The following is a 19,375-nucleotide window of genomic DNA, read 5'->3' as shown; positions in this document are numbered from 1 at the left end:
CCATGTAGCTACTATTAGGTATAGATAGCATTTTCAGAACTTAAGACACAGTTCTGACTCAACATGTACAATAAAGCTTCAAGGCCAATGACTTGGTACCTGGCACAACAGAAACTTAGATACCCTTTAACACTTCCATAATGGAAACAGCATGTAAAAAAAAAAAAAAAAAAAAAAAAAGCCGTAAGCCGTATACCTCCAAAGACATACAGAATTACAGAACAGTTTAAGTTGAAAGCAACCGTAAAGATCATCTAGTTCCAACCCCCTGCCATGGGCAGGGACACCTCCCACTGGACCCGGCTGCTCAAAGCCCCATCCAGCCTGGCCTTGAACGCTTCCACGGATGGGGCATCCACAGCTTCCCTGGGCAACCTGTTCCAGTGTCTCACCACCCTCATAGCGAAAAATTTCTTACTGGTATCTAATCTAAATCTACCCTCTTCCAGTTTGAAGCCACTACCCCTCGTCCCATCACTACATGCTCCTAAATCCTCTCTTGCGAGTAATAGCATTAAATTCAGTAAGAGATCATAAAAAAGTTCAGAACCTACAGACATAGTCAAGAACCGAAAAAAATTAAATGCTTTACGCCGTGCTTTGACTCACGTAATATCTGTACGGGCTATATCACCTCCAAGTAACTTTAACCAAACCAGCACCACAACACGCAAGTCGCCACCACACGCAGACAGCGCACACCCTCCTCACCTGTGTGTCCCCCACCCCCTACAACACCCCCCACACGCCTGCAGAGCCCCCTTGGAGCACAGGGCTTCCTCACCCGCACCCCCCGAGGAGCCCACACCCCCCCAGCTGCAGCAGCTCCCCATCATGGGCAGCCCCTCACCGACGCTGCAGTACAGCTCGCATCCACCCCACGGGCCGGCCGGGCCTGGCCTGCCCCTGGCCCACCGCAGCCCCTGCCCCCGACCTCACCTTGCCGTTGGTGGGGGGCTCCTGGATGTAGATGTTGCTCATGGTGGGGAAAGGAGGGTCCCGGTAGGCCCCAGACCACCCAGGTTCAACACGCGGCTACGCTTCGCCTCTAACGCTTCCTACCAACAGTGAACCTCCCGCCATCTTGGGCGCCTCTATTCAGGCCAGGGAGGCGGGGAGGAGGTTGACCAAGGCAGGAGGAAGGACGAAGGGATGGGTCCCCGGTCGGACTCTCCGCAGGAGTCACTGAGGAATGAATTTCTTTCGGAAAGACTCGGAAGCTTCTCCAGGTACCTGCAATCCCTCCTCGTGTCTTCCGCCCCGTGCCGAGGTCCCCCGCCCCCCCTGCGAGTGGCACTGTCCGAGAGTGCGACGGGCAAAGCCTTCCGGCGGGGAGAGGCGCCGCTGCAGGGCCGGGCCGATCCGGGCCGGCGAGGAGGGCGGCGGGAGGCGCCATGGCTCTGCCGGGTGAGGCGCCGCCGCCAGCGGGGAGAAAAGGGGGCAATGGCCGGCTGTCCACAGGGACGGCGGGTGGGGAAGGGGAAACAAGCGGCGGGCTGGTGGAAAATTACGCTGGGAGCGCGGGTCGCAGCGTGATGCGGGGAGGGCGACGGCACGGCGCGTCGCGTCTCTCGAGGGCCGCGGGGGTCCCGCGTTGCTGGGGTCTGCACGGCCGGTTTGCTATAAACCAGCTGTCGTTGGGGCAGCGGCAGGGAGGGAGATGGCCGGGGCAGGGAGGGGGATCAGGGTAGCCGTCGGTGACCGCGGCCATGCCGTCGCCTCCTTCTAGGCCTGCGGGGCCTCTCCCCGGCGTGTTGGACGAGTGATGACCGTGTGCTACGCTCCTGTTGCCTGTTAGCGCGGTCCACCTTCTTTAAAGTTAGATCCGGCGAATGGTTGTTATCAGACTTGGCTTTCCTCCTCGTCTTTTGTTCTGGGTTAACGTTTGTGTGCGCCCCACTCGATTATTGTTCACATAGACGCGTTGTCGAGGATGGTGAGGCAGGACAGGCGCAAACACTTGTGTTGTTTTCAAGGTATTTAGATCTGTGTCAGCCAAACATAGAGCCGTTGCTTCATAATTTTTTCTTGATCCTGAGATGTGAGGAGTGTTTGGGAACAGCTGAAGAAGTCTGAGCTTTGGTAAGCTGCTTCTCTTAAGAGAAAAGAAGACCTTAATAAGCTTGTTCCCATTCTAGAAGGGGTTCTTGAGGAAGACGGATCGTGTTTGCGTTCAAAGGTTTCCAAAGCTTTTTTTGCAACCTTGTGCTCCACCGAATGAATGAGGTCGGTGGTGGTGGTTGCTGCTGTGTTCGTTGTTAATTTTGTTGAGGGTTAACGCCTGGGAAGAAGGGAATGAGAAAAGGAAGCTTCTAGTAGTTACTTTGGTTTTAACCATCTAAAACGTCACCTAATCTAAAACCCTGCTTCTAACATTTAAAACTAAGAATAATAATAAAATTTCAGTCTTGGGAATTTGGTGGGAGTATTTGGTGACAATATTCTTGTCATCTGCTGAGTGTTTCTATTGGAAATCTTCACAAATGGCACCTGCACAATGCTATGGGAGATTTTGTACTGACCTCCCTTGCACGCAATACCAAATCTCTCTTTACGTACAGGTCAGTTACGCAGCAGGGCAGAAGTTTACTGAGTATTTCAGAAAGCTGAGGCGAAGTAGTAGCTCAGGTGATCTTGCTTTCTAGTCCCAAGGTGTAGGGAACAAACAGATGCTGTTTTGAGTATTTCTTGGACATGATATTGCAAGATACAAGTGTAGTTTTGTTCTTTGCTTCTTGACACTTTCTTTCATGTTCTCTACCTCCTACGTACCTCTCGTGGATTTCCCTCAGAAGATAGTCATAAAACAGGCATGTAAGTGCTGCTGAGTTTGTAGACCTTGAAGGGCATATACAATAATAAGGTTTTGGGATCCACAGAAAACCATGTGTCATAATGGAATGTACGTATCTGTATTGCTTAGCTTTCCAGTATTCTTCAGGGCATAGACCAGTGAGTTGTACAAGTTTCCAAGTTAGTTTTTCAGCTTGGGGTTTGAAGGTTTTTCTGTTGAGTAGAATTTTCTAAAGACAGTGCTTGTCTCAGTAAATCAGTTTAAATTCATGGAGCAAATGTACTCACTTTCTGTTTCTGTGGAGCAAATGTACTAACTTCCTAGTTCTGTAATTTCTGTCATGGATTTCTTGTTATGTTTGCTTATTTATTTATTTAAATAAATGACCTAGTTTGTCAGAAAACTATATATAACTGTTTATAAGTCACTGCTTTTTTCATACTGTATTCAGTTGGAAGATAGAAGGGCACTCTGATTTTGGAAATTCAGTTGTGACTTTCATTATGAATAGGCTCAGATGATTAAAAACAAGACTGATCTATTTTTGCGGGGTGGGTCTCTGGGGTTTCTCTTTTTCTGAGTCATATCCTACTACGTCTGTTTAACTTAACTGTGCACTCAGATGGGAAAATCACACACTTGCTATACCTAAAATTTTCACTATTCTGGTCCTCCTTCCTGCATAGCATCTACAGACTTTTCTGTTACTCTGCACTTTATTCCCCATCTGCTTTCTTGTACACATTAATTCTTTGTATTTGGTGCTTTGTTGCCTAGAGTCAGAATCATTTAACAACTTATTTAGCATTGGTTGTTTTGGTGTCTTCTATCTGTCTTTTGTCCCTTTTCAGGAGTGATTGTTTATCTCCCTTCTTTTTTCTTTTTTAATTACCTTTTAAAGACAGTTCTTGTAATTAAAATATAAATTATTTCAGAGTTTTCATTGAATGTCTGTCAACATCTATGCACTGCTAGAATTTGTAAGTACACTTGTAGTGCGCAGTTATGGATCACTGGAATGTCAGATAGCTGTTACTCTGTTCATACTGTAACTAAACAAATGCATAAGCTGTCAGAGAAGTGGAATAATTATTAAAATTATAATGGTAAGGTCATAATCAAATGAGAATTTGGCAATAAGTTATGTGAAACTAAATGATCTGTAGCGGTTTATAGTAGCCAAATTTGTTCTGATAGATTACTTCACAGAAAAGTGATCTTAGAAATGCACTGTTTTGCTTTTCTTTAAGTTTTTTTAAGAGATCTTAATGTACTTAATACTCTCAGGAGTGATCACTCCTGTCTGTGTATTGAAATTATTAAGCCAGATTTAAAAGAAACTTGAGAATTCTGTTTAGCAACACCTAATTGATGAAATTTTCTCTTTCAGGTGGAAATAAAGATAACATCAGAGCAGGATGCAAGAAGTGTGGATACCGTGAGTCTGTAATAAGAAATATGAAATTACAGTGTTTTTTCTTCAATTTGTGATGTTGGAATTGCCTTTTTTGCGGCGGGGGGCGGGGGGGGGGGGGGGGGGCGGGGAGGGCTGGTGGAAATGTTCTCCCATGTTGCTTATACATTTGTTTAAATTACTGTAATTTTCTGTCTTTATTTATTTCCTATTTATTCTGTGGCTCCTCATACCTATTGCTGCTTTTGAAAACCCTTGAGTTTCTCAGAGAAAAAAAAAGTATGCTATTGTGTTTGTATATATTACATTTGGATTACTATTACTTGAGAAACTTTGAATTGAAAGTATGGTCTTTGATATTGTTCTGGGTTGAGCGATACAGGACTAACTTCTCTTCTAATGCTTGGGAAAACTGCACTTTTAGAAGACTCTAGTGTCTGAATTCATGGAAATATCAGCTAGGCTGGGATCCTCAGTGTTTTCAAGCCTTGCCAGGTGCAGGGACGAGGACGAGCGAGGCCTGGGCACTTGACCCAGGCTGGCCAACAGGATTATTTCATAGCATGAATGTCACATTCAATATAAATTAGAAAGTTTTGCTGTGTAGTTTCTCTCTCCCTTGATGGTGGTGGTCCAGAGAACTCCTTGCCCTGGTGCCAGACCCCTGAGCCCTTCCCTTCCTCCCAAAGCCATGGCGCTCACATTGTCCAACATTTGCTGTCCACTGCATGGCTTCCTGCTGATAGAATTGGCTGAGTATAATCCTGGTACATCTTATATTAGTATTGGGATCGATACTGGTTCTTTAGTAATATTGTTAATTATTTAGTCTTATACTATTCAATCTATTTATATTTCAACCCTTGTATTTCTTGTTTTCCCTGGTTCCCCTTTCTGGGTGGGGGAGGGGTCATCGGGTGATAGAATGATTGTCTAAGCAACAATAAATTGTTATGGGTTTCTCAACTCATAACAAATATCTACTGAGATTAGCATTTGTGCTTCTGAGTCTCACTGCAAACTTGGGCAGGCATTTCAGCTGGAGTTAAGTCCAATCTGTTTTAAAAGAAAAAAGAATTTTATATCTGTATGATCTTCTATGCTAAGAAAACAGACTTCTTTGGGCATTCTGCATTTCAAGAAACAGTTGATTTTGTTACTTACAAGTTCTGTAGTTAGCATTTAGCTCATGCTTTGCATTATGCTCTGATCATATAAGCATGTCTGTGGCTACTTTCCTGATGAATGCAGACAGGTCTTAGATTTTAATTTGTTAATAACTAACTCTTATTTTTATAATGATGGAGGGGTGGATGCTGGTTTTGCAGTGAATTGTGTTGAACTTTTAACAGAGTGACTTAATGTAATTTTTTTTTATGAGCGTTATGTGGTGTGAGGAGAGAGGAAATTATGCTTCGTTTTTTCACTGTAGGCTTTGTCTCCAGCAAATGTCATCAATGAATTGCTCTGTGTATCTGTTCTTCTAAAGGAACACGGATATCAATATAGATTTAGTGCTTCATTTCTACATGCAGTAAGTGTCAGAAACTTTCTAGAAGAGGAGGAAACTTGTAGTCAAATCACACAACTTGTATTTATGTTCCTAAAAGCTTTGTCTTCAAGATGTAGGTGTTTTGATATGAAGAAGATGAGTTTATTTCAATTGCTACTTGTATTCCTGTGTCTATAGCCTAGCCTTTTTTTCCTTCTCAAAACTGATTAATACTAAAATGGATGTTCTTTAGTATCTGATATTTTTTTGGTGAATTGTAATTTTTCTTTCTGAATATTTGTTTTGTTCAGCTGGTCATCTGACATTCGAATGTCGAAACTTCCTCCGAGTAGATCCCCAAAGAGATATTGTTTTAGATGTTAGCAGCACTAGCAGTGAAGACAGCGAGGAAGAAGAACTACAGAGATTGCAAGCCATGCGTGAAAAAAAAAGTAAGGTGTTTTGCTTTTTTTTTTTTCTTAAAGAGTAAATTGGATAATGATCTTCTGAAGTACTGGAACTCTCATTTTTATCCTTTTCGATAACTACTATTATTTAAAGCCTGTGCTTTAAAAGCAGGTCTTTTACTTCATGTGTTCAGACTTCAGAGATCTGCTACATCTTTTTTTTTTTTTTTTTAAACTATTATTAAGTCCTGTCATAGGAAATGAACAATGTACCCATTTGGAACATCTCAAAAAGGACTTCTATGTAAAAAAGATTGTAAGACTGTTACTAAGAAACTGCTTAGGAGAAAATGACGTGGATGTTTTGAGTTAATCTTTTGATTATGGCATGTAGTTTAAACATCTTAAAGTTGATAGTAACTCTTAAAACTATTGACAAATGTAACAGCTGAATTCCTCTCCAGTTTCTAAGTAGTGTTTTGACTGAAACAGCTAGTGAATTGAATTTAAATGTTCATATTTGGAGAAGTACTGTTCTCTGTTTGGAAGGTCTGAGCATCAACTGTCAGAATAGATGGATTATTTGGCAGAAACTTGAGTTCATTTGAATTTGGACTCCAAAGAGACTGCTTCCCTATGTCAGAAGGGGAGGTTGTTCCACCATAGCACGTCTTAAATGGATGAATGTTCTTCGCCTGTGCCCCTTGAAACATCATGTTTTGTTCTGTTGCTCTCACATTACAAACTCAACATTCAGTTCCTACTAAAGATGCTGTTTAGGAAGGAGAAGGGAGAGATAGAACCCTGTAATTTGCTGGAACACTTCAAAAGAAATGGGTAGTCTGCTTGTCAGCAGGGCTAAATTGGTACTGCAACAGTCCTTTCTTGGAACAAGTCTCTTTTGAAAAACTTGTTCCCATTTATTATGTACTTTTGCATGTAAGGGCATTTTTTTTGGCCCTAAACTAATTGAAGATACATGTCTGCAGGAAAAGCAGCTGTTTATTTGATCCTGTGATATCCCCGTTTATTATATGTTCCTTCTCAAACTGTGGCTGCTGTGTGTACTGCAGGAGATATGTATCTCTAACTGTAAATAATCTAGGAAGGATTTTGCCGTTTTCAAGTGGCCTCATCATCTCGAGCTTTTTGCACTGTTTGCGCTTAGATTTTTGCACCATTTTCTTAAATATATACTGAGTGCTTGATCACACATTCTTGTTCATGGTTTTTAATTGCTCCAAAAGTATTTTGCTTTTTGTAACATACTGAATTCTTTCAAATTTCGCTCCAGAACATACAGACCAGTAGTTTCCATTTGTGTTAGCAAATGAATAACTGCACTAGCATGCAGACTGTATGGAAGGTTATTTGTATGATAGACAAAAGATGAAATGCTCAAAATTAGCTATGTGTTTTACGGATGAATTGTAAAGCCAGCATTTTCCTGTTAGCTGACGTAGTAATGTATGTTTATGTAGTGGATTTGCACTTGGGAGAATTCAAAAATACTTTTGAACTACTATAGAAAAGCCTAAGGTGAGAAATTTCATCAGTGTTATAAAAATACTGCTTGTAAGTGAAAGGTGAAGATATTATACAATACTACACAGAACTATACAATGTTAGGACCAGAAACAAACGTGACCAGATGAGGGGTGACTCTTCTGCCAATTTTCGTAGACAGTATATTGACAGTTAACTCAAGCTTTTCTCAGTTATGGCATAGCTATTTGTGAAGTATGAAATGAATATATGTGACAGTAATTCAGGTAAGCCTACGGGTATATTTTTTTTTTGTATGTTCTAGTTAAATGACCTGTTTTCAGACTTGAGCAAGTCTTTTAAAATATGGAAGAACTGATATGAAATCTAAAGCTGATGTAAAAATATAGGAAAAGTCACAACTTTTTGCTACATTTTACAGGACTTCCTTTGTTGTTAGTGCTTAGATCAAAGTCATTAGAATGTAAATTGTATAAAAAGTTCTGCTAGTCTGCGAAATATTTCTGAAATTATTATACTAGTCCAGAACTTGGAGAAAGGAAAGCAAAAACTTTTAACAAGAATTTTGTAGTAACTTTACATTGCTGTCAAAGCCACTCTTTTAATGCTGATCTTAATTCAGACAAGTGTTTTGTAAACTGTAACTTTTTATCCATAGATTTAAATGAGGAGGAAGAAAAAAAGAAACAAAAAAGAAAAAACAAAGAAAAACCAAAATTAAAGAGACCAAGGAAAAGGTAACTCTCTCACACACCTATTTTAATTTCAAAACAACTTTAGAAATATTTCTGATGTTTGGGTTGTTTCTCGGAAAACAATGCTGCTTTTGATGCAACTTTATTTGCAAGTACATCTTTGGTTTGAAAAGCTTCTTGTTGTCCAGTAAGAACTTGTTTGTTCTCTGAATAATGGTATAGCCACTGTGGAGTGGCTCTGCTGTGGACTTAGGACCATGAAAGTCTAGAAAGCTGTAACAAGCTGGGGTTCTGCAGGTCTGAGAAAGCAATGCTCCTTCTGACTATCCAACACTAGGCAAGATGTGGTGGGAGACGAACAAGGAGTCAGGAGGGTTATGGGATTGGTTCCCATCTTAGCTCATATGGAGAAGCCTCCTGGCAGTTCAGAGACCCTAAGATGCCCTGCATGCACGCGTGTATGCGTGTAGACACGCACATACACGCACACTCTGAGTAACATGTAACTGTCAAGGGGGAAACTAGTTTTACTTAGCATGTGTTGAGTTTTAGCATTCCTGCTATTGTAGAAGCCTAAAAAATGTGTTACTCCAGTCTCAAATATCATAATATTCAAATGCATTGTGAATCTGAGTATTGTTTTTTTTTATTAAGATGAGACTGTAGTCATTAGGGCTGTTGAAGAGACAATATGCCAGGAACTGCACTGAGAGCTAGGGAACGTGTAATGTATTTGGAGACCACAATAAGATGGTTTTCAGAAATAAATAAACAGGATTTAACAGTGGTTGTATTGGCATTTTTTCCCCTTCCTTATTTACATAGTGTAGCTCTAGCTTACCCTTAGTAAGATACACTTAGTTAAGATAGTAAAAAAGAGTCAGTCTGCTGGCTGTAGTCTTTACATGCAAGTAATTAATAGTTAATCATGTAAACAGTAGGACAAATCTACCCTCTTGAGTATAATAATCATGCCTTTTCTTTTATTATCATCTTAATTCTTGTATGTCTGTAATCACTCATCACTGCTGGTGAGAGACCAATATAATGAGCTGGAAGGGCATCCAAATTTGTCATACCCGTTTCTTTTATTTTTTTGTGTGAGAGAAAGACATTAGATTTGTCTGAAGGCATTACTGGCGCATTGTTACTGATCATGTGATATTTTAAAAGCTGGAAGCTCTATCTTACTGTCATACTTTCAGTTTTCTGTCAGTCTGTACTCTTAGTCGTTTCCTTATTGAAGGTTGAAAAACACACAACTTGCCTATTCCATTGTTAATTAATCTGTACCGTAGACATACTGCATTTTTTGTCACAATAGTCTAATTTTTCTAATTAGAAAAGTTGTGGTTCAGTTGAACATGCAGACTGAGATATCGTAAGCTTTCCAGTGGATGCTACTGTACAAATTCTACACCAAATTTGATTTGTGACATTATATAAATACTGAAATTAAAAAACCCACATTATTCTTGTGGCATTTTCCTTCTTTAATTGCATATCAGTATGTATCTATATTTTTTTGTTTTTACTAGATCTTCCTCATCAAGTGCAGCTGAAGAGGATGGGCAAAAGTCAAAAAAACAAAAATCACACAAAAAAGAAAGGGAAAAGGAAAAAAAGAATAAATCTAAGAAAGGAAAACATCGTAAAAAGGAGAAGAAGAAGAGACGAAAGGAAAAAAGTTCATCTTCTGATAGTTCAGACAGTTCTAGTAGTGACTGAGATGCTGGCTATTTTTGTGTTCATTTCTGCAGAGAATATGATTTTCCTTTCAAATCAAATTTATTTATGCTTTGCAATGCTGTTGTTTTAAAATGATATATATATATTTTTAAGAAATTTGTTTGCAAATATCAGTGCTTCAAATAATTAAATGAACCATTTGGGAAAAGAATCTGCTCCTCTATTTCAAGTTTATTAATACTGAACCATGCAAGTTTAACTAGTTCTTCACTCTTATTCTTAGTTCAGTTGCGATTAGCTGTATTTGGAATCATTCACACTAGGATATGGTAAGCTTCAGTTTGCTAGTCTTTGTGTAGAAAGATTTGGACTTAAATATGCTTAATGTCAGAGTGGTTAAATCAAATTTGGAAATTAAAGTGAGATTTTCTATTATGTTATTCTCTAAATAAATGTATGTTTTGCATAACATTTTCTACTTATATACGTTAACCAGTAAGTGCAAATACAAAGTAGAGTGTGGGTCCGGAGAAGGAAAAGAATGAGCAATGAGAAGCTAAAACAGATTGTTTGTTCAAAATTATCTTCTAAAATTGATCTAGTCATAGACTGTGAAACACAATTACTTATTCTTCTGTAAGGATCACTGTGAGCAAGCTGGAAACAAACAAAAGCTATTAATTTTTCAAAGTCCTTTCTGCCTAGGTTTTGTTCTTTTACAATTGCGACTATTTCATCTTTGAGATAGTTGTAAAGTGCCACTTCCTTACACTAGATGACTATCCAGCAAGATTGTTTACAAAGTTCTAAGAACTGTGTTAATATGGTAATATGGTGATTAATGCTTACATGAACGAAAACAGGAAATTCAAAGACTGACAAGTGACAAGAATTGTGAAGCCTCTGTTCATTATAATAGAACTCCCATTGAAAAGTTACAAAGCAAACAAACAAGCCAACCTCTTGTGGAAAGTAAGCAATCTGTCATGTTAAAGTTGGTAGCAAAATTTACCATTTGCTATTGGGAGCAATGTTAAGTATGTCAAAATTTTATAACTGAATTCAGGAGTATCCAATTCATATTATGTTCTGTGGTAAGGTACAGGTTCAAGATAGGCTGATACTTTTGAGTTGAGCAGATTTTAGGGATATAATCTTGCCCCAGAAATGCCTAAACCTCCAAGTGCTTATGTTTACAGCTTCTTGAAAATGCTCCTCTTGCCTGTGGTTTCAAGTTTTTTTTGCTTAGACACAGAACTGCTTACACCTCAGCAGCTTGGCACACAGCTGCAGTGTAAGTCTCATAGGAGTCAAAGTATGAGGAAGAGCAACAACTAAGCTTTCTTAAGAATAGTATCTGTTGCCTATGTTTTCTACAGTGGGTAAGAGCATTGGGTCGGTACAAAACGTTTTATGGTATTTTAATGGCTACCGTGTTTGCCCTGAAAGTAAGATATCTAGATCTAACTCTGTCTTTCAGACCTTTATGTCTCAGACCCATACCCTTATCATTAGGCAACTCATGCTGTCAATGCTGTGCTACAGAACATTAAAGATCAAAATACTCATGAAAACCACAGAGCAAAAAGAAATAATCTGTAACCTTCTATGTAGGTCTCTCAATAGAGGACGGCAAGAGTCCTTGCATCTGCTCTTTTTCTCGCTGGCGTTGGTCCAATCTAATTTTTCATATCTTATATCATGATTTCTGGGACGGGCTTGGATAATATAACTGAAGAGAGACTGGACTCTTCAATTAGCTGATACCTGTGCATAGTATAAGAACTTCTATTTTGTAAGTATTAATTTAACAAATTCTGGCACCCTGTTCACTCTAGTCTCCTTAGTGTTGCTGTGGCTGTTAAGAGCTTATTTTTGACTGGGTTAATTCTCTAAGACAGTTATTCTGTAGAGTGCAACAGGGGACTTGTGGGCTACAAAGCCAGTACTGTTGCCAAAGGAAATACTTAATCAAGCCACAGCTTAAGACACAGCTCATTGTGATTTATTTTTTTTTCCCCCTAAAATGTTCCTTACTTAATGAGGTTGGGTTATTTGAGTTAGGGGAATTCAGAACTTGCATGTAATTCTCCCATGATCTTCCCATGATCTCCCAGTGATCCCATGATGCCAATTCTGAGGAATGGGAGTTTGTACTTTATTTGTTTCTCGATCTTTGAAAGCTTCATCTGAAGACAAGAAGGGAAATTTTACTGAGCTTTCTATACCAGAATGGCTGAAGAGTTTATTAAACAACCCTTATTTGAGTTAATATATCTCTATGCATAAGTATAATTTAGACATCAAATTACATTTAAGGACAAATTAGGGAACGGATAGAGGCATAAAATTCAGAAAAGCAGCTGGTAGCTATTTTAGTGCTCCTTATGCTTTTGTGTAGTTTAAAATAGCCATTTTAGATTCTAGTTCTAATTGTTGAAATCAAAAGATCACCTATCTAAATGATAGTGCAATTACTTATCATGTAGCATTACAGCAGCTATTTATGGTAGTTACAGTGGTTACAAGAGTGTAAGGCATGAATTTCAGTGTTTGTGTCTTGGCACTTGTTACTGGCGTACATAGATTTTCATATTGGAAAAAGGCTTTTCTAATTTGAACAATTTAAATATTGCTATTCTCTCAATTCAGGTATTTATGTAACAGAGAGAATATAATGTGTCGGGTTATTTTTCAGGCCATATTCCCATTTTATTTACAAAGATGTATGTTAATGTCAATAGATTTTTCTGCAGAAGTGCTCAGGATTTCAGGTACGTTAACTGATACATCGAGGAGATGCTGCAATGAACAGTTCTCTGCCAAGTTAATATTTGCTAATGTTTTAAAGTGATATAAAAATAAATATCATTGGTTTTCTTATATGATTTAGACATAATGATAGTGATTCTTTTGTGTTGTAACAAATGTTATTGTCTCAGCTTGAACCAAAATGCCTACTCTGCTTCCAGAAAAAGAAGTAACATTCAGCAAGTTTAAGTATCAGAACAAGACTTCTAATATTAGAACTCAGCTATTCCTTCACTTCTATCAGTTGTTATTAGCTTTCATGAACCACACTTTCAAGGGCAATGCCTGACATAAATGCTGTGGTTGTACAGGGCTAAGATACTGATTGTGTGCCGGCTACTCAACAAGCACCAAAGATCTTACAGTATAAAGGTGATGCCAGTACAAACAAGGACTCTCATTCCCTGTCAATTTACCTCAGTTACAGAATGAAATGCCTATTTTCATAAAGAAAGACAAATATTTTTGTCTTGCATGTGAGTGATATATGGGGTGGAATGAAGAAAAGAAATGAAGGCAAGGGCATGCCAAATGGATAGAATAATGAAAAGTCAACAACCTCCATACGCCTTACAATTAGCTCTGAAATGCAAATCAACCTCTATCTAGGCACCAGGAAACAAAGTAGGTACCTCGTGTTGCCTTCAGTCTGCTTTCCCAGATAGTGGAAGAACATGCACGTCTGCAGTCTACCTACTAGCTGGGGAACAGACTGTGCTGTAAAGTGCACCAACAGCTGGCGTCACTGAATCAAAGCTGAATTAAGCTATTGTTTTAGAAATAGCTAAAGAAAATACACATTCACAGCACAAAAATCAGAGTGTCACCATTCTCAGCAGCATGTGAGACACCATGGAAAACTCTTAGTCTCTTCCATGATGCATATATACTTTTTTTATGTACCTAGAGTAATGGAAAGTTATATTTCAGCACTATCATAGAATCATAGAATGTGTTGGGTTGGAAGGGACCTGTAAAGGTCATCTAGTCCAACCCCCCTGCAGTAAGCAGGGACATCTTCAACTAGATCAGGTTGCTCAGAGCCTCATCAAGCCTGGCCTTGAATGTCTCCAAGGATGGGGCCTCCACCACCTCTCTGGGCAACCTGTATAACATGTTTTAACTTCATTTGAATACATATTGGATTGGCAGGGGGAGTGAACAACAATGCAATAATCTTTCTCTCTTTAGACTTTTTCTGAAGTACGCTTCCATGCTGATTAGTTTTCATGATCACAGGCATTTTATCAATATGAACATACTTGCTGTCTTCATGATCTGTTAAAATTCTGCAGTATTTTAGTTGCTCCTAGCATCAGTTTGCAGCGCAAATGACATGTACATCACTGATAGTTTAACAATTTAATAATTAGTTTTCTGTTTTACCATTACGTGTTTCTTTGCCATCAAAATTTGTATTACACCATCACTTGCTAAGCTTGCATTTTTTAAATTATGGCATTTGGTAGTGTCAGCTTGTGTTGTTTCCAGGAGTTTTTATTGAGTATTTCCTGCAGGTGAGTCAGATACTTATTTTGTTGTATTCTGAGCTACCTTCAATGGTCTATGTTGGTTCTGTGCAGTCTGCAAGGGAATCTAAGTGAGGACAAACAAAAGTGTTACCCATAGGCATCCAAAAGATGGGACTAAAACTAAAAGAAAAATAAATTCTGAGTAACACAGTATTATTACACAGCTCTACAACTGTTTTCTTTTTTATTTCAGCAATAAATCGTGTTGAAGAATCATAATATAGCTAAGAATTGCAACAAGGCAGTTGTAGATAGATAGAAAAAAATGTAGTGTCTAACTATGAACTTGGAACAGACTGGGTAGCCTTAAAGGTCTGATCTTTAAGGAGGTAAAAGCTGCTGAGATAATGAGTGCATAATGGACTCTGTATTTACTCAGTGCTTTTATAGTTGACAACAACAAAGCAAGTCATAGCTGCAGATCGCTCCAAGGAGTATCAAGAGTAATGAATCTGACAGGGTGCTTGTCTGTTTCATACAATAATCAGTTCCAGGAACTTTTAAGGTGTATTTTCAGCAGTTTGTCTTTTGCAGTTCATCACATTTTCTCTCCCCAGTCAAAAAAGGGCACAATCTGTATGTATGCAGAGCAGAATGACAAATATCACAAACCTTTTAACTCACCTGGTTACTCAGTAGTGCTCTGCAGTCTCCACAGTAGAGCCAGCAGTGAAGCTGGTTTGTTAGAAAATAGTTCTGGCACTGCCATGTCTTGGGCACTCACCTATCTTAACTTGCCAAAATTACTGTACGTCAGAGACTCTTTTGGGCAGAGCACACGGTTGGTGCCTCTTACCACAATTCCTCTGCCTCAAGACAGAGAAGGGCATTAATGGAGATTCTAAGCTACAAATCACCATAAATATGAACGTGGATGGAAGGAAAAACACAACAAAAATGCTTCTGTAATAAAAATGCCAGAACACTGAAACTGTTCACAAGAAGTTCTAGTATAACAATCATGAAGATGAATTTAGGGGATAAAGAAGAATACGAGATGAGGTGGTGGTAGCAGAAAATAAAGAATTGCAGAAGAGGTAGAAGAATGAAGAAACAGAAGGGACTAGAGAAATGCCAGTACAAGGGTGGAAAACATATAAGCAGTCTGAACTAATGATTATCCAGTACAGGAAAGTCCTGTTAAGAATATGATATATTTTTATGTTTTAAAAAAAAAAAATATTTGAGGAAGAAGATCAGAGGGAACTGTTTGTCTAGAAATGCAAATATTCTCCTAAAATGTTGTAGTTAAAATAACAGCAATACAGGAGAAAATTCTGTAATAGAAATAGGCTATTTAGTAGAGTTCATTTATACTTTAGCGTAGTATTAAAACTGTGACTAACTTTTGTTTGCATTTTCTGTGTAAGCTAAATATTTGTCTCACTGAGAAAGTGTACAGTGAAGAAGAATGATTAATCCTTATTTATCTGTATTGCATATAAACATCCCTGAGGCTTTTACTTAGTGTAACTGTTTATAAAGTATCCTGGCAGAATTTTGACCATGAGAGAATTTCAACGAAGAATTAAATTCAACTCTAAGAAACACGCTGTATGATAGCAGTATGTGAATACTGCGTTTCATCCGAGTGCACTTTAAAGCTTAGAAGTTATAAGCCACCTTTATGGATCCTCTATTCCCTACTGCCACGACGATAGTATGCAGTGATGTTCTGAAGATACAGTTCGCAAATTACAGTTTTTATCTATATAGAACTCCTACACTTAATTAAAAAAACCCCAAAGCTATAGCTTATTTTAGGGATGACTCCACTCAGTAATTTCAAACTGAAGACAGATGTGCTGGTGCTAAGACAATGAAAACAAGAACTGATGAACTTCAGCAACCAATTTTTATATGTACATCTGGTTCAAAACATTTGATCATAGAGTATCCAGCCCAGATCCAAGAAGGGAGTTTCAAGACTGTTTTAAATATAACAGTAATACTAGTTTAAGCTATGCTCCATTCTTGTAGGGTTTACTTTAAATTCCTACTGATTTCTCATTTTCCTCTATCGTATAACTCTTGTGTCCTTTTACAGGAAGTTCATCAAAGTCCATAAAAACAGCTGTTTCTTCAGCCAAACCAAGCGTGAACAGCTTTTCAGACTTAGGAACCTAATGGAAATTATTTTGGTGGTAGAAGCAACTCATGTTTTAAATGAACAAAATTCTGGTGCTCTTGTTTGCAGGAAAATTGAGAGTTAGTTCACAAAGTGACAATTATGCCTTAATTGATCCTGGACTGTATGCATTCCAAAGGACAACACCAAGGAATACTTTACAGCTGTTACATCCCTCCTGTTTCTCTCTTTATCACTCTTTTCACTCTTATCTTTCTTTTCTTTCATTTGCAGGGAAAGCGGTTCTAAAACAGTTGACCTGTATTAGTCTGAATAGTATGAGTTTTCTGAGATTTGGAGGTTAATTCTACTTTTTAAGAAAAAAAAAGATTAAGTTCAAAATTAATTATTTGATCCATTTTTAAAAAAAATTTTACATTAACAAACATCAACTTAATTCTGAAATATTACAGAAAAAAAAATGGGAGTCAACAATGCAACAACCACCACCACCACCCACTGAACTTCTAAAAACTAGTACACTAAGGCAAAGTTTTCCTTTTCCGTATATGTAAGAAATGTGGGTATATGGGACCCTGTGGTATATGAAACTCACTGCATAGGCTTCAGTTTTACACATTACGTTTAGAAAGGAATGGGTTAAACTCTCGACTTGGGTTTATGCAAGGAGTCTGGGGATATTTACACTTGTAAACCCCTGTTTTTTAAAAACGTTCAATAGTTAAATGAGGTAACCATTACAGGGAAAATAATCTATTTTTGAAGACAACAGGAAGCCTCCAATACTGGACACTAATAGTAAGCTGTCTCAAATAAGCTTCAGATAATATCTCACAGAAACCTTACAAAACAAAATCTAAGAAACTCAGGTGCTGGCAGGTGCTTCACAGATCTCATAAGGTCTTATATGACACTTGACTCAATAATTTTATTTCTGTATTTAGACAACCAGTACATGATGGTTTGCTATAGAAAGGCTAATTTGCCAAACAATCACTACAGGATGCTTAAGTTTCCCTTTGAGGTTCTTCCTCAATTCAGATCAGCTCTCTAGTGAGGCACTGAAATTGAAGAAATTCCTGTGCTACTAAGGCCAACTTCAGAATAAAAGAAGTAGGGAAGATGAGGAGGATGAAGTTTCCTTTCTTAGACACTAGGTTGCTTATGCCAGGGACTAGGATTATAATGGTTCTGGGAGAAGGATGAAAGATTGGAATCTAACCAAAAAAGTATTTTTGTGGATTTGTACCAATGAGAACTTGAATGGGAACTTTCAAAGGAGAAAAAACAGACTCAATCCTTTGAAAGATACCAATTTTTAGATATATAACCTTGACTTCCTTAAGGAAATCTCTTCTGTTATGTTTAAATTCTCTGAATTTGCTTTGCCAAAGCTTTCCAAATCTCTGAAGTGTTCTGAATCTTAAATAATGCTCTCTTTCTAGAACATCTGCCAGATATGTTCCATGTGCAATTGCTGTTTCTGCTGTTACTGTATCTTCTACTGACTGAAAGAGATTAATTGTTTGAATCTTGAAAAAGGTGGCCAACAGTGTGTTGCTTTTGGGATCAGCAACATTCTCTCCCCTCCCCACCCCCCACCTGTCCCAGTTTCAGAAGCTTTCTTACTTTCCTTCTAAGTTGCAGCACAGAAAAGATTAAAAAGCTTCTTCTCAATGCTGACAGTACAAATTATTTCTTTAAATTTTCCTGGATGGCTAAAAAATTATTTTCTAAGTTAGCACAGAGAATACAGGAGCTAAGTAAATTAAAGGAAGAAAAAGCAGAAAGGAACAAATGTTTATCTTCCACTGTGAAATGAGTACATGTGTAGATTATTTGTCATTTGATTGCTAAAAAAGAGTAAGTTATTCACAATATGGGTGGAAAAAAATTACATTTCTTATTATTAAAGGATGTTTTTTCTCTTGTCTGGATGCTTTAAGTAGATCTTTTATATTCCTAAACAAAACCATCATGTACTAAGTTTTTTCCCCCTTAGATTTGATAAGTGCATTGTGTTAAGTCTTGTTTCAGTAAACTATTACTGAAGGAAATCAAAACCAGAAGAAAATTGGTATTTACCCAGTCTGTGAGAAGGAAGGTATTTGCACTCTGAAGGTACTGTTATAGCACTGTTTACAAGCAACTAGAAAATCTTGACTTTTCAATTAGTAAAATGCAAGTTGATAAGGGTATAGGCCTCCCTAAATATTAGCGGATAAGATGTCAACAAAAGCAGAGAAAGCACTTAAAATATAATACAAGTATACAAACAAATTGCTACTAGTTGTTCAGCAGCAGATCTAGGCTGGAAATTAGCAGAAGCTTTCTATGCACCAAAGAACTGCAGTCCCACAAGGGCAAGAAATACAGCTGCTGAAAGAGGGAGCTTGGTACGTATAATGGCTCAAACAAAGGAGTGGTTCCATGAGGCAGCAACAGACTGGACAAATAGAACCATGTGCTCTTTTGGAGCCCAGAATTCCCATTACTATTGGTACTTAAATACATTTAAGAAGAATGGAGAGGATATAAATATCATACCAAGAAAATTTACAGATAATAGGAAATAAGGTGAAGTCTCAAGTACTAGTGAGGAGGAGACCAATAGTTCAAAGCTAGATGAGTTCAGACAGGAAAACGAAAAATTTATGAGACTGGCAACATGAAGCTAGATCCGGACAGCAGATAATGCATACGCTGGCAGCAGGTTAGGTTGAAAAAACCACATTGGAGGGTACAACCATCAACTACAGAGTAAAATTCTACCTCTTACTTGAGATATGACTGAGGTGGTAATTGAGATTTTAAAGATAGTACAAGGAAATAGAGCCTCAGGAAAAAGATTTCTGGATTTAAGATAAATGATTCAGCTGTGGACAGTTTGAAGTCACTGTTTCAACCTTTGCCACATGGTGATCCCTTGAAATTATCTCTTGTCCA

General features: G+C 38.3%; 2 protein-coding genes across 3 annotated transcripts in view; one reads left to right on the top strand and one right to left on the bottom strand.

Moving 5' to 3' along the window:
- CWC27 (CWC27 spliceosome associated cyclophilin) overlaps nucleotides 1-1,295 on the bottom strand; it is a 120,154-nt gene extending 118,859 nt beyond the window's left edge. The window contains exon 1 of the mRNA XM_074569542.1: nucleotides 940-1,295. Coding sequence (XP_074425643.1) covers nucleotides 940-981 — 42 coding nt within the window. The 5' untranslated portion in view covers nucleotides 982-1,295. The remainder of the gene's footprint in view (nucleotides 1-939) is intronic.
- On the top strand, nucleotides 1,131-10,690 carry SREK1IP1 (SREK1 interacting protein 1). Of its 2 annotated transcripts, none has more exons than XM_074569543.1 (5): nucleotides 1,131-1,229; nucleotides 4,185-4,232; nucleotides 6,012-6,152; nucleotides 8,272-8,350; nucleotides 9,847-10,462. In XM_074569543.1, exons 1-5 carry the CDS (start codon nucleotides 1,193-1,195, stop codon nucleotides 10,034-10,036), a joined length of 495 nt encoding a protein of 164 aa, XP_074425644.1. In that variant the 5' UTR covers nucleotides 1,131-1,192; the 3' UTR covers nucleotides 10,037-10,462. The 2 variants fall into 2 exon arrangements, with proteins under 2 accessions (XP_074425644.1, XP_074425645.1); XM_074569544.1 differs by lacking the exon at nucleotides 1,131-1,229 and adding an exon at nucleotides 1,315-1,407 and having other exon boundaries at nucleotides 9,847-10,690.
- Nucleotides 10,691-19,375: the final 8,685 nt, after the last annotated feature.

The sequence above is a fragment of the Larus michahellis genome, chromosome Z (assembly GCF_964199755.1).
Source record: "Larus michahellis chromosome Z, bLarMic1.1, whole genome shotgun sequence".
NCBI lineage: Eukaryota > Metazoa > Chordata > Aves > Charadriiformes > Laridae > Larus > Larus michahellis.
The sequence above is the reverse complement of the archived record's forward strand: the minus strand, read 5'-3'. Positions and strand labels throughout refer to the sequence as shown.